A 15,365-nucleotide genomic window follows, 5' to 3' on the forward strand; every position below is an offset into this window, starting at 1 on the left:
AGGGCAGACATGATGTCAGCTGTTGCTTATGCTGCTGTCCACAGGACCCTGCACTCTTCTACTGTCAGTCCCTGGCCCTCAGTCCTGAAATCACAAAGGTCCTCCTCCAGGTAACACACTCTATGGCTTTCTCTTGTAGCAGTCAGTTTTATAATAGGCTCACTATATCTTTTCTTACAGCAAAACCCATGAAAATGTTTAATAAACTTACGTGCACTAACTACTGCTCTGGGTGGGTAGACATATTTTTGTTTTCCTCCGAGGCTAAAAACACAAATCTAAACAAAGGAACCTAAAATGTTAAAATATCTTTATTTTAGAATTTCTCAGTATAAGATCTTGAAAGGATTTCACAGTACTGAAACTGATTTTTGTTCATGTTCTTGACGGGTGCTGAAAGGAGCAAGGGCTGTGTGTGGTATTGTCAAAAATGAATCACATTAATAACAATTGCATACTAGTACAGTGCATAAAAATAATGTCATTTAACTCACTTATCAAAAATATGATGCTTTAATATATTCATTAGAGTGTGAGAATAATGTGCATTGCCTTGCAGACTGCAGTCTCTGTCTTCTCCCCTTTGCTACTGCCGGCATACCTGTCTTTTATTCTCTCTCTCTTTCTTTGGCCTCCTCCTTAAGGTTTGCTTTCCTCATAAGAGCCATTCTTGTCCCTTTTTTAGCACTGATGTCAGCATGTAGTAAAGAATCAGTCTTCAGTATGTTGTCACTTGAAATAACTTTAAAGAAATGTTCATGTCCACTTCCTGAAAGAGATTATAGGTTCACCAATTAAGGGGTTTAAAAAATTGTTTTTTAAATTTTTAATGGGACAAAAAATTACATAAAAATTTACATAGCACAGTGCAAGAAAAGACAAGGATGTGATGAGAGGTCTTTAAATTGTTTACTGCAGGTGAAATGTGAAAAAAACAATGGTTGAACTATGAAATGATTTCCCCTTAGGTCTTTTCCCCTTCTGTGTCTGTTGAGAAAGACCTAATGAATCAAATCCTGTGTTTTAAATCTCTATTGTGAATAAACTCAGCTCCAAGGCAGGATATACTGTATTTAGCACATGTCTTTGTTTTCACTTCCACCCTCTTTAACTGCTAGCCCTCTGTTACTTTACCTTCCATTACTTCAGGTAATAACTTAGGGCTGGATTTACTAATGTGCATTAATTTCCGATTAACACAAGTGATTAGTAAATAGGCCCAATTGACAATGATGGGGCTTACATTAAATAATGCACATAGTAAATCTGTCCCTTAATGTAGATTGTAAGCCAGAGGGGCAGGGAAATAACTATTGTAGGTGAAGGTCATTTGGCTTGACCTTGGATACAAAAAAGCAAATAATATTTAAAATGCCAAACGTAGAGTTTTTGTGGTAGTTGTGATATTGAAATATCTGACTTTCCCAGCCAGTACCAAGTCAGCAAACAAAACTATAAAGTCACAGACCAATACATTTTGATTATAATTACAAATGCATGTACTGGGAACATCTGAACAAAACAGAACTTATAGGAAAGTGGGACAATATAATTCCCAGCTGTGCTTTTTGTTTAATAAAAGGTCTATCTGAGAGAGAAAAAAAAAGCATTCTTTGTGGTTTAGTGCATCAAATCTACCATTTTGTTGGTAGTATATGCACCAAACTATCACAAAAACTGCTCCTGTTGACCAAAAGTGGTAGGAGAGGAGAGTTAGACAAGGGCTTCACAAATCTGCCCTAGTGCCTCCATATCTGGGCAGGTTTTCAGGATCTCCACAGTGAATATGTACATGGGAAAAAATTGCATTTAACGGAGATCAAATGCAATCGACCCTCAATTCAATGGACTCTGATTTAACAGTTTTTTGAAACAATGGACCAAACTTTAGTGAAATCCAAAACATGACAAGGGTTATTTCTTATTCCTTGCATGCCCTTTTGTCTTTGTTTAGCAGTATCTGTGTACTGTAGACTCCATACATTCTGTGATCAACAATGGCTTCAAATTCTAGTGGTAGTAGTGGAGAAAAGAGAAAGCAAGTGAATTTGTATGGTGCAGAAACTTGAATTAACCAAACTAGACAGTGGGGTTTTAATTGCCCAAGTTTGTGCAGAATATGGTGGCATCAAGAAACAGGTTCAGATATTAATAAATTAAAGCTGAAACTAACTGAATTTGCTCTTAAGTATAGTGTTGAAGGTGCAAGTGGTGTAAGAGCTAGAAAATATGAAATTGATGAAAGGTAAAGATTTAGATGATATACAAATGGTATATTCAACAATATTCATGTGGTATCACCGTTTGTGGGATGGAATAACGTGCCACTGCACAGAAACTTGCAAAACATATAAATGTTAACTTTTGAACGAGAGATGGATGATTGTGGCAACTACAGAATCATCACGGATCACACAGTATGTTGTGGCACAGGGGGAGGTGGGCAGTGTTGACACAGAGGGAGTTGAGTATTTCTGAATGCAGCGGAATGATTTAATTACAAAGGAGAAGCTGCACTTATCACAAGTGTACAATGTGGATGAGACAGGTTGATTCTGGAGGGCCCATGTGCTAGTGCTACTGTTGATGGGATGCATTGCCTCAAGATTGCCATGGTGGGGAAGTCTGCTTACCCACGGCCATTTAAAAACTGTAGGCATGAGTTGCCAGCTCATTATTTTCATTCACAGAGGGCATGGTTTACCTCAGAAAATTTTGCAGGGTGGTTTTTCGATTACTTTTTTTCCAGAGGTTCATCAGTATTAAATGGAGGTTTTAAAGAAGAATGCACAAGATGTAAAGGCAGTCCTGCTCCTAAATAATGCACCCCCCCCCTCCTCATGCAGACAAATTACTAAGTCCAGATGACAAGAACTGCACCCTTTTTCTTCCCCCTAACACCACTTCACTGATCCAACCCCTGGAGAAAGATGTTATTATATCATGTAAGCACCTGTATTGGAGAAGGTACCTGCAAGACGTGCTTGTTGTGCTGGAGGAGGATGAGGAGGATAAGCTACATGATACTAGTCAAAGAATTGTTCAAAACATTAAAAGTTACAATATAAAGTCAGCAAGTCACAATTTCCAGCTGCTTGGAAGGACACAAAAATTAGAACTTTAGCCAACAGTGATCCTGAATATGACTTCAAAAATATTCAGGTGACTTATTGTCATCATATGCTGCATAAGGGAGGGGAGACTGATGTAACTTTGGATGAAACCTGACACTCTTGACTGAGGAGATAGTATAGGAAGTGCATGCAGGAGACAAAGATGAAGATGCAGTCAAACTGGTGCTGAAACCCAAGATGTCTCACGATCACGAATGCATTGATACTCTCATCACTTACACTGGTGTATCTGACAATTGTGAGCTTAAGCCTTATTTTATTGCATTTATTTATGACATATCCCACATTATCCCAAACAAGTTTGAGTTCATTGTGGCTTACAATAAACAGTTTTGGATACATAACAAAGAATAATGCATAAGAGAGTAATTTGCTGTAAGAATCCAATTTTACAATAAACATACTGGGATAACTATGGAAGTTTAACATTTAGAAAATCTATTATGAATGACAAATTGTATTTGAAGCAAAGTTAATGGTAAATAGAGTAATAACCAATTATGAACATTTGAGAGGTTTATGAGACATGGTAACATAGTAGATGCCCAACAAGATAAACTTGTATCATAAGGTATGATGTTTCTTAAATACTCATAAATGTTAATAAACCAATGCTCCTAATGCTTTGTTTTCCCAAAGAAATATACCTTTATTTTAATAATTTCCATACATTACAGACCCCAGAACTCAATCTCTCAAACCTTTCACTGCGCCATTCAGTATTTCTTAAATACTGCCAAAGAAGTCAATTGCTGTACAGAAAGAGGCAAAGCTTTCCACAATTGAGGTCCGACAACTGAAAAAATCTGCACACGAACAGCTTGCAGTCGAATACTGCAGACAGAGGGAACAGTCAACAATTGTTGATCCTGCGATTGCAAGGATCTTGTAGGATAATACTTCTGTAGCTTTTGAACCTCAGCATGAGGAATCTCATCACGCAGTGCCTTAAAACCAATACCAGCAATTTAAATTGAATCTGCCAGGCAATGGGCAGCCAATGCAATTCTTTCAAATGTGGGGTAATATGCTCAAACGTACTTGCTGTAGTAAGCAGTCAGGTTGCAGTATTCTGCACCACCTGCAAAGTTCGCAACACTCCATGTGGTAATCCACCCAACAAGGTATTACAATAATCAAAATGTGTTAACACATAACTTTGCAAAACCGCATGAAAATGCTGCTCTGACAGAAAACCTTGTACCCAAGTCACCATACGCAGTTTTAAAAACACTGCACAAATCATCAACCCAACATGTACCTTCATTGACAAGGTCATGTCTAAGATTGGCACAAAAACAGAATCCAAATAAAGACCTGAAAAAGGACAAACCTCACCCACCTGTGACAACCACTAAATTTGGGTCTTTGCCACATTCAGACTTAATCTGTTCATCTTTAACTAGGACTGAATCTTACAAAAATGAGACTCCACTAACTGGAACAGGAAAATAAAATTGTATGTTATCAGCATACAAATGATAACAAACACTCAATCCTACCAAAACTTTGCAATCTGACAACAAAAACAAATTAAACAATAATGAAGACAAACAAGAACCTTGCGGTACTCCTGAAGTCGCAGTCATCCACTCTGACACCGAAGAGCCTTGTACCTGAAAAGAACGGGCTTCCAAAAAAGACCGAAACCAGGCCAACAACCTTCCGGTAATCCTAAATGATTTCAAACAACGCAACAACAACTCATGATTCATAGAGTCAAATGCAGCCTCAGCGTCCAAGGAAATCAGCAAGAACCAATACCCACGATCAAATCCAGCATGAATGTCATCCAGCATAGTAAGCAATAATGTTTCAGTACTATGCTGTGTACGAAATCCAAATTGAAAAGAATCCAACAAGGAACAATGCTCTACAAAATCAACTAACTGGGACGACACCAATTTCTTCAAAACTTTTGCCAAAAAACCTAAATTTGAAATTGGACGAAAATTCTCCACACAGTCAGTCTTTAACGGTGGCTTCTTTAACACCCGCTGAACCGCTGCTTTCTTTAGGTACTCAGGTACCACAGCCTCATCAAACATCCGATTAACAAGCAACGCAATAGATGGTGATATATCAGACTTCAATGCTTTCAACAATCCTGTAGAACACAATTTTAATGGGCTGTTAACATTCTTTAAAGACTGAACTGCTGTTATGATCGTGGTCAGGACCCCTCTCAAACTTACCTTTTTCCTGGTGGTCAGCTTCTTAGCTGGCTTCCGTTTCTTCTGTCTGTCCTGTCTGAGCTAGCTCTCTCTGTGCTGGCTGCTGCCAGCATGGGGTTAATTGTTTCTCTATACTGCAGCTGTGGGTGTGGATTGAGTTAGCTCTACCTCTCTCTGGGTGTACTGGCTTCAAGTGCTTCACGGTGCTGCATTGGTGTGGGTTGGGCCTCTCTGGGTTTCAGTGTGCTGTATGCCTGGGTCTAGGGATTGTGACATCATCTGTGAGGGCCTTGATAAGGAAGTGGTGTTCTTTCCTTCAGGGCCTTTGCAACGTTTGCTTTTGCTGCAATTGCTATAAGGCCAGGTCAGTGTTAGTGCAGTGTGCACTTGTGACTTGTATGTGTTTAGCTCCCCTGCTTTTTCCCTTGTGGCTCCCCTGCTTCCCCTTCTGTGGCTTTAGAAGCTCTTCTGTGCTTGGGGGTTGGTAGCCTTCTGTGTTTGGGGCTTTAGAAGCCCTTCGGTGTTTGGTGCTTTGGAAGCACTTCTGGTTCTGCTGTGTTTAAAGCACTTCTGCTTTGCTTGTCTTAGTTTCCCTGCTTTTCCCTCTTGGCTCCCCTGCTTTCCCTCTTGTTGCTGTTAGACGTACTTCAGGTTTTGGTGCTGCTAGGAGCATCTTTGGTAGTTTAGTGCTGTAGGAGCTCTGTGTTAGTTTAGTGCTTAGGAAGCACCTTTGTTGTTTGTGTATTTGGCTTTCCTGCTTTTTCCCTTGTGGCTCCCCTGCTCCCCTGTTAGTTTCTGTTAGAAGCACTTCTGTGGGTTTAGTGCTTGGGTAGTTTAGTGCTGTGGGGCACAGCTGTCGCTTAGTGCTTAGGAAGCACCTTTGCTAGTTCTTGTGTTTTTTCTTCCTTGCTTTTCCCTTGTGGCTTCCCTGCACTTCTGTTAGTGTAGGGCGTAGGGGCACCCCTGTTAGTTTCTGTTAGGAGCACTGCTGTTAGTGTAGGGCTTAGGAGCTCTTCTGTTGGTGTCGGGCTTAGGAACACTTTTTGCCAGTTTAGGATTTGGGAGCACTTCAGTTTCAAGCTTGTTCTAGTCCTGGTCCCTGTGTCATCCAGTTTCCGGTAAGTCCTGCCGGCCACTCGAACCCAGGGGCTCAACCCTTGGGGGGCAGTGGCTAAGTGCAGTTGAAGCTGTACGGACCAGTCCAGGGTGCTCCAGTCCGGTGTGCTCCAGTTCATGTGTTCCGGCTCACTGGGCGGTGCCTGCAGTCCCTGCCGGTGTGCTTGCCTAGTGTTGGTTGGTGGGTTTTGCCTGCTGCTGTCGCTCCTCGGCAGCAGCCCAAGGGCTCACGTTTGCTCCAGAGCCCGGGCCCGCGGGCTCTGAACCTGAGAACCTGACAACTACCCGTTCTACTTGCATAACATCCACTGCACTAAACTCTGATCAACAACTGGAAACAGCACACTCATCTTCAACATCACCACATGGAAAATCCCCCACCAGGCCCCCTCCCATTTTAGATTGAAAATATTCCGCTAACTGCTGACACGATGGCAAACTATCTGTATTAACTGGTGGGGCAACTAAAGATTGAACTGTTGTAAATAACTCTTTTGACTGAGAAGCCGCTTTAACGATATGATCTTCAAAATAAGCCCATTTAACTGTAATCACCGATTGTTTATAAACCTCAAGGGCCATATTATATTCCCACTGCATCAAGACATCGGGATACTTGCACCATATCCGCTCTTTTTTTCTGCAATTCCCGCTTTTGGAACCACAACTCAAACGTATACCACAAATGGATAAGGCCAAAAAAGGACTTGACCTCATGGAAAACTAGGCCACAACTGTCAAACTTAAACTGAACCGAGACAAAACCAAACTCCTGGTTTTATCCAGCTAGTACAATCCTACTACTTACCAAAACCTCAAAATAGATCAACAATCTTACATAATCAAAACACAAATAAAAATACTAGGAATCATTCTCGACAAACTCTGACCCTTGAAGACCAAATTGCTGCAATCAAGTCAAAAAGCTTCAAAACACTATGAAAACTGAGAAGAATCAGCACTGGCTTTGTTTCCCAATTACAAGCTTTTTGGTTCTATGCCTTCTATACAGGATTCCTTTTTGTTTATCCCATGCATTTTTAAATTCTATTAACATTTTTCTCTCCACCACCTCCTGTGGGAGGTCATTCCAGGTATCTACCACCCTCTCTGTCAAAAAGTACTTCCTGACATTATTCCTGAATTGACCTCCCTGCAACCTCAGTTCATGTTCACTAGTTCTACTGCCAAAACATCTCTGGAAAAGGTTTGTTTGTAGATTCCTTTCCAATATTTGAAAGGTATTAATCATATCACCCCTGTCCCTCCTTTCCTCCAGGGTATACATGTTCATGTCCTCATGTCTCTCCTCATATGTCTTGTGACTCAAACCCCATATCATTTTTGTCACTTTTTTCTGAACTGCTTTAAGTCTTTTTACATCCTTAGCAAGATACGGCCTCCAAAACTTAACACAATACTCCAATTGGGGGCCCCACCAATGCCTTGTACAGGGGTATAACCTTTCTTCTACAGATTAAACCTCTCTCTATACAGCCTAGCATCCTTCTGGCTGTGGTCACTTTCTTGTCACATTGTTTTGGCACCTTGAGATTCCTCTCCTAAGCTGTGCTTATCAATCTTTCTCTTCCTATCTGGTATGTCTCCTTTGGATTTCTGCACCCCAAGTGCATCACTCTGTACTTCTTGGCATTACATTTTAACTTAATAAAATAGAGGTATCATCTATACAATGGCTTCTTAAATATAAATCCTATTGATTAAACAGAAACCTATTTTCTATTAATTCATTTAGGGGCCCTTTTACAGAGCAGCGGTAAGCCTACCACTGGCTTATTGTGCGCCAATCTGGAACTACTGCTGGAACACAGCAGTAGTTCCCACCCTTAGCACACGCCAATTCTGGCGCTATTAAAATATGTCCTATTTTTGTAGCACCGTAACTTAATCAGTGATAATCAGGCATCGCGTACCGTCAGGTTAGCGCAGGAGCCCTTACCGCCATCTCAATGGGTGGTGGTAAGGGCTCCCTACCAAAATGGCCGTGCGGTAAGTGGTTCACTTGGCTCATGGCCATTTCTTTTGCCTCAAAATAAACAGCCTTTTACCTGCTACAATAAAAGGGGGCCTCAACCCACATCAAAAACACATGCTGACACTAGCACAGGACCCCTTTTACTGCAGCTTTGTAAAAGGACCCCTAAAAGTCAAACTAGTTTACAAAAATATTATTTTTTTAAGTATTCCTAAAAATTATGCTCGGAGTGATCAGTGAAACCACGACACTGCCATGGCTCAGCATTACTTTGCTTATGTGTCATATATTACCATCATCACACCAGAGTCCCCCTACCTGTCTATTATTCATTCATAAAACTTTCACTTATTGTTAGTATATGAATACTCCAGATATGTGCTGCAATTGCTTCCCATTTCTTCAATGTTCAATTAACAGCATCTAATAAAGCACTTATCTGGTTAGAAATTAGTATTTATCCTTGTCCAACCATAGGTGTTTATTCAACGGGTTCTCTGATGTTTCCAAAAATGTTGCCACATAGTACTCAGCGGTGAAAACAATGCTGTGTTCATTCAAATGTACAAAATCAATTCTCATCCTGTTCCCAACATGGGACCATGTTTTGCTACTAATGCGACATCAGGAGAACAGATCTAAAAACACAAACATCCATAATCACTAACTGTTATGTATACTTAATTCACATTTCACTATCAATTATGTATAAAGCTCTCTGTTATATATAAACTATATATTTATCATATATCCTACCGGCTCCACTCAGGTGGGCACTGATCTCCACCCTGTATGTGGCTCCAGGAAAATGCCATCGCATGCACTCTACAACTGCCCCCTAATGACTGCTCTTCTCTAGACAAAATAGGGTTCTGATTGAAGAATGATAGGCAGTGATCAAACAGTCAACCATCTCTTTATTTAAGCCCTCTGGTGATATTGTACCCCAGGTAAAAATAAATCGCTGTTCCTTCCTAATGAGGACTGTAGTAATATCACCCCCTCACTGCTAAAATATCTGTGATAAAACCACAAATTTTAACTCTGTCGATGTTTACACTGTTCCTAATGTTTGACTAAAAGGCCTTATGTACTCGTAAATTGCTTAGATGTTCTGCAATTCTGTTTTGTTTTACGTCTAGTCTGTTCTATATACCATTTTTTACAGGGGCATTGAACCCCATAGACTACTTGAGCTGAATTACAAGCTGTACACTGTTTTTTAAATAAATATCTCACTCGTACAAGGATTTCTTACTGACTGAGTAATTATAGCATATTTGCAATACACACAGCAATTGCATATAGTATGACCTGGTTCTACAACATCCTGTCCCAATAGAGCTTCCCCCAGATTATGTGCCCATGTGTATGCAAATCTTGAAATGTCTTTAAATACTGAATGAAGATTTAGTAATGCCCAATGTTTACAAATAATATGTCTAAGGGCATTCCCCTGATTTGAATAAGACTAATCTTCACTCCTCATTATTCGTGTCCTGATTTGAACACTGGGAACAATGTCAACATCAAGAGACAGATTTAAAATTTGTGATTTTTTTGCAGCGAGGGGGTGATATTACTTCAGTGCTCATTAGGAAGGAATAGCAATTTATTTTTACCTGGGGTACAATATTGCCAAAGGGCTTAAAGAGAGAATAGTTGACTGTTTGGCCACCTCCTATTGTTCATCAATCAGAACCCTATGTTATCGAGAGAAGAGCAGTCATTAGGGGGCAGTTGTAGAGCACGTGTCGGCATTTTCCTGGAGCTACAAAAAGGGTGGAGATCAGTGCCCGCCTGAGCAGAGCCAGTAGGATATGTGATAAAAATATAGTTTATTCAGAATAGACAGCTTCATACATTATTGATAATGAAATATGAATTAAATATACATAACAGTTAGTGCTTATGAATGTTTGTGTTTTTAGAATTGTTCTCCTGACGACGCATTAGTAGTGAAATATGGTTCCATGTCGGGAACAGGATAAGAATTGATTTTGTATGTTTGAATGAACACAGCACTGTTTTCATCACTGAGCACTGTGTGGCAAAGTTTTTGGAAACATCAGAGAACTCGTCGAATAAATGCCTATGGTTGGGCAAGGATAAAGACTACTTTCTAACCAGAAAGTGCTTTATTAGATGTTGTTTATTGAACACTGAAGAACTGGGAAGAAACTGCAACATATACAGTGGGGGAAATAAGTATTTGATCCCTTGCTGATTTTGTAAGTTTGCCCACTGACAAAGACATGAGCAGCCCATAATTGAAGGGTAGGTTATTGGTAACAGTGAGAGATAGCACATCACAAATTAAATCCGGAAAATCACATTGTGGAAAGTATATGAATTTATTTGCATTCTGCAGAGGGAAATAAGTATTTAATCCCTCTGGCAAACAAGACCTAATACTTGGTGGCAAAACCCTTGTTGGCAAGCACAGCGGTCAGACGTCTTCTGTAGTTGATGATGAGGTTTGCACACATGTCAGGAGGAATTTTGGTCCACTCCTCTTTGCAGATCATCTCTAAATCATTAAGAGTTCTGGGCTGTCACTTGGCAACTCGCAGCTTCAGCTCCCTCCATAAGTTTTCAATGGGATTAAGGTCTGGTGACTGGCTAGGCCACTCCATGACCCTAATGTGCTTCTTCCTGAGCCACTCCTTTGTTGCCTTGGCTGTATGTTTTGGGTCATTGTCGTGCTGGAAGACCCAGCCACGACCCATTTTTAAGGCCCTGGCGGAGGGAAGGAGGTTGTCACTCAGAATTGTACGGTACATGGCCCCATCCATTCTCCCATTGATGCGGTGAAGTAGTCCTGTGCCCTTAGCAGAGAAACACCCCCAAAACATAACATTTCCACCTCCATGCTTGACAGTGGGGACGGTGTTCTTTGGGTCATAGGCAGCATTTCTCTTCCTCCAAACACGGCGAGTTGAGTTCATGCCAAAGAGCTCAATTTTTGTCTCATCTGACCACAGCACCTTCTCCCAATCACTCTCGGCATCATCCAGGTGTTCACTGGCAAACTTCAGACGGGCCGTCACATGTGCCTTCCGGAGCAGGGGGACCTTGCGGGCACTGCAGGATTGCAATCCGTTATGTCGTAATGTGTTACCAATGCTTTTCGTGGTGACAGTGGTCCCAGCTGCCTTGAGATCATTGACAAGTTCCCCCCTTGTAGTTGTAGGCTGATTTCTAACCTTCCTCATGATCAAGGATACCCCACGAGGTGAGATTTTGCGTGGAGCCCCAGATCTTTGTCGATTGACAGTCATTTTGTACTTCTTCCATTTTCTTACTATGGCACCAACAGTTGTCTCCTTCTCGCCCAGCGTCTTACTGATGGTTTTGTAGCCCATTCCAGCCTTGTGCAGGTGTATGATCTTGTCCCTGACATCCTTAGACAGCTCCTTGCTCTTGGCCATTTTGTAGAGGTTAGAGTCTGACTGATTCACTGAGTCTGTGGACAGGTGTCTTTCATACAGGTGACCATTGCCGACAGCTGTCTGTCATGCAGGTAACGAGTTGATTTGGAGCATCTACCTGGTCTGTAGGGGCCAGATCTCTTACTGGTTGGTGGGGGATCAAATACTTATTTCCCTCTGCAGAATGCAAATAAATTCATATACTTTCCACAATGTGATTTTCCGGATTTAATTTGTGATGTGCTATCTCTCACTGTTACCAATAACCTACCCTTCAATTATGGGCTGCTCATGTCTTTGTCAGTGGGCAAACTTACAAAATCAGCAAGGGATCAAATACTTATTTTCCCCACTGTATCTGGAGTATTCATATAGAAACGAGTGACATTCAGGTTATGAATGAATAATAGGCAGGCAGGGGGACTCTGGTGCGATGATGGTAATATATGACTCATAGCCAAGTATCTTGGTTTCACTGATCAGTCTGAGCACCACATAATAATTTTTAGGAATATATAAAAAATAATATTTTTGTGATACTAGTGTGGTTTTATATTTCAATAATTTTTTATTGATGAACATCCACAAAAAGAGAAATCCAATACAGTAAGATAAGAAACATTTGAATACCAATCTCAAGAAGCATAAATTGTTGTAACACATTTGTTCCTAACGTCATTGTCATCAATTCTTTTTTCCTTTCTTTTTATCCCCCCTCCCCCTTCTTCTGTTATAGCACTCAGCATCCACCAAAAGAGCGGATCCCGAGGAGCCTGTGTTCTGATGGCCCCCCGGGATCCCCCCCCCAGGTCCACACTTTATCCCCTATTCCCCTCCCTCTACCCTCCCCTTTCCTACCAAAGCACTAGGTATGGGTCAAAAGGACAACGGTCTGGGTTGTTCTATCAGTCAGATATTCAAAAGGGAGCTTTTCGCTCTGGGGGGCAAAGAGTCCAAAAACGGGCCCCATCTCAGACAAAATTTTTCCAACTCACGCCTGTCACCTTCTTTTATCATCATACGCTCAGTTCGCAAAAGTTGCACCATCCGCATTCGCCAGCTTTGAAGAGATGGGCCTTCCGGTGATAACCAAACTGCCAGAATGGACTTCTTTGCAATTAGAGTAACTCGCCTGACAAAGTTTATAAGACCTTTCGGCCTTGGGGTTCTTAAGCAGGGTTTCCCAAACAGCAGGAGCGGCGAGCCAGACCACTGAGTTTTCCACAAAGCAGAAACCTTTACAAGCAGCGATGACCAAAAGATTTGGATTTTTGGGCAGGTCCAAAACATATGTCCCAGGGTCGCCCCTTCAGCATGACACTTGGGGCACATCCCATCCGGAGAGGCCCCTGCGTAGAACGCTCGTCTGGGCAGCATATGCATCCGAAAAGCAAATCGATACTGTAGCTCCCAGTGGTCCGCTAGGGGAGACGCTCTATGCAGTGATAACACATGTTCTTTGAGCAAACCCAATGAAACTTCTACCAATAAGTCTCTGCTCCAAGCCTCTGCATATTTGCCAAAATCCGGTTCTGCAATTGTATCTTTGATATGTCGGAGATGAAATCTCAATGGAACTTTTTGCTGTGATCCTAGGGCAAATGCCACTGGCAATTCCTCTTGGACATCTTCCGCCAGCGACTCCCAAGGTAAGCTCCTCGTATAATGTAATAACTGCCAGTAATGAAAATAGTCTTTAGGGTGGAATAGGCCTCTTTTTTGTAATTCCTGGAACGATTGCAGTTTCCCCTCTCTGGTTAAGATCTGTTGCAGGTAAGTTATATCATGCTCTCTCCATTGTTTGAAGACATTATACATCATTCCTGGGGGGAATTCGGGGTTCCCACACAATGGTAGCATTGGAGTGACCTTTGGCGAGAAGTGGTGTAATCTGCAGATCCAGTTCCATGCCTTCTGCGCCTGAGGCAGGATATTTGAAATGTTCAACAGTGGAGAGGCCCCCCCACTCCCATGGAGACAGCTACTGAAATGAATTGGTGCAAATAAGTTCAATTCCATGGCAGTTGCTGAAAAGTCCACAGAGTTACGGAACCAGTCTGTTACATGTCTCATAGCATTTGCAACCGCCAGGTGACGCACACTTTGCAAGCCCAACCCTCCATACTCTTTGGGGACATACATTTTGTCTAATGGGAATCTAGGTTTCCTTCCCCGCCACAAAAATTTCCTTAACATTTCATTCAATCGTCTTTCATCCTTATTAGTAAAGTGTAATGGTAGCGTTTGAAACATATATGACCAGCATGGGATAACCATCATGTTGTAAAGCGCTACACATCCCAAGAGGGAAATAGGCAGACCCCGCCACTGCTCCAGTTTTCTGGCTGTGTCCCTCAGGAGCTTTCGAATGTTCACCTCATACAGACAGCTTAATGTCCTAGGAATTAATATACCCAAATACTTCATCTCCGAACCCGCCTTCTGCAGCGAAAAATCTCTTGGGCAGGGGCCATCCAGAGGATCATGCAATCTCATCATTTGCGACTTTTCCCGATTGATTTGAAATCCTGATATGACACTAAAACGTTCTATCTCCTCCAAGAGGGCTGGTAAGGCCACGCCTGGAGCTGTGGAAATGATCAACAAGTCATCTGCAAAAGCAAATGTCTTTACCCGATCTCCCCCCACTGACACCCCTGCCACCCCTTCTCCCCGCTGAATGCTTCTAATCAATGGCTCGATAGAAAGCACAAAAAGGAGTGGGGACAGGGGGCATCCCTGCCTGGTCCCTCTCTCTATATTTATTTGCTGAGTTCTACCTCCATTAATCAGCACAGCTGCTTTAGGGTTAGAATATAGTGATCTGATGGCCCCAAAAGCCCATCCTCTCACACCCACAAATTGCAGTACCTCAAACATGTAGTCCCAACCCACTTTATCGAATGCTTTTTCAGCGTCCAGGCTGACCAACATTGTTTCACAGCCTGAGCGCTGAGTCTGAGCTAGGGCTAATAACAATCGCCGCACATTGGTTCCTGAATGTCTGTTACGGACAAATCCCACTTGTTCCTGGCCAATAAGCCTAGGTAGGCATTCCTGCAATCTATTAGCCAGCAATTTGGCAAGAATTTTTACATCTACGTTAATTAATGAGATCGGTCTGTAAGAGCCAGCTTGATTTTCCGATTTCCCTGGCTTAAGCAGCAATGTTATTAATGCTTCATTAGCGTAAGCTGGAAATTGTCCCTGAGCCACTACCTCTTCCAGGTATGAATGTAGGGGGCCCACCAAGTGCGGGCTTAAAATTTTATAGAATTCGCTAGGGAACCCGTCTGGGCCTGGAGCTGAATTTGAAGGGAGTGCCCGAATGATTCCCTGCAGTTCCTTTCCTGTGATAGGGCAATTTAGTTCCTCCACTTCCAATGCCGTCAACGCTGGCATCCCAGCTTCTCTCAAATAATCTGTTGTAGTTGCTAGGGATGAGGGGGGGTGCTTTTTGTACAAATCACTGTAAAATTTTTGAAACACCTGTTGCACACCTTCCCTCCCATTC

At 41.9% G+C, this 15,365-nt stretch overlaps 1 protein-coding gene across 1 annotated transcript in view; it reads right to left on the reverse strand.

Moving 5' to 3' along the window:
• Positions 1–295: 295 nt before the first annotated feature.
• The window catches only part of TTLL6 (tubulin tyrosine ligase like 6), a 285,854-nt gene continuing 270,784 nt past the window's right edge, over positions 296–15,365 (reverse strand). The window contains exon 21 of the mRNA XM_030192275.1: positions 296–769. Coding sequence (XP_030048135.1) covers positions 757–769 — 13 coding nt within the window. The 3' untranslated portion in view covers positions 296–756. The remainder of the gene's footprint in view (positions 770–15,365) is intronic.

This window comes from Microcaecilia unicolor, chromosome 1, assembly GCF_901765095.1.
Source record: "Microcaecilia unicolor chromosome 1, aMicUni1.1, whole genome shotgun sequence".
Lineage (NCBI taxonomy): Eukaryota > Metazoa > Chordata > Amphibia > Gymnophiona > Siphonopidae > Microcaecilia > Microcaecilia unicolor.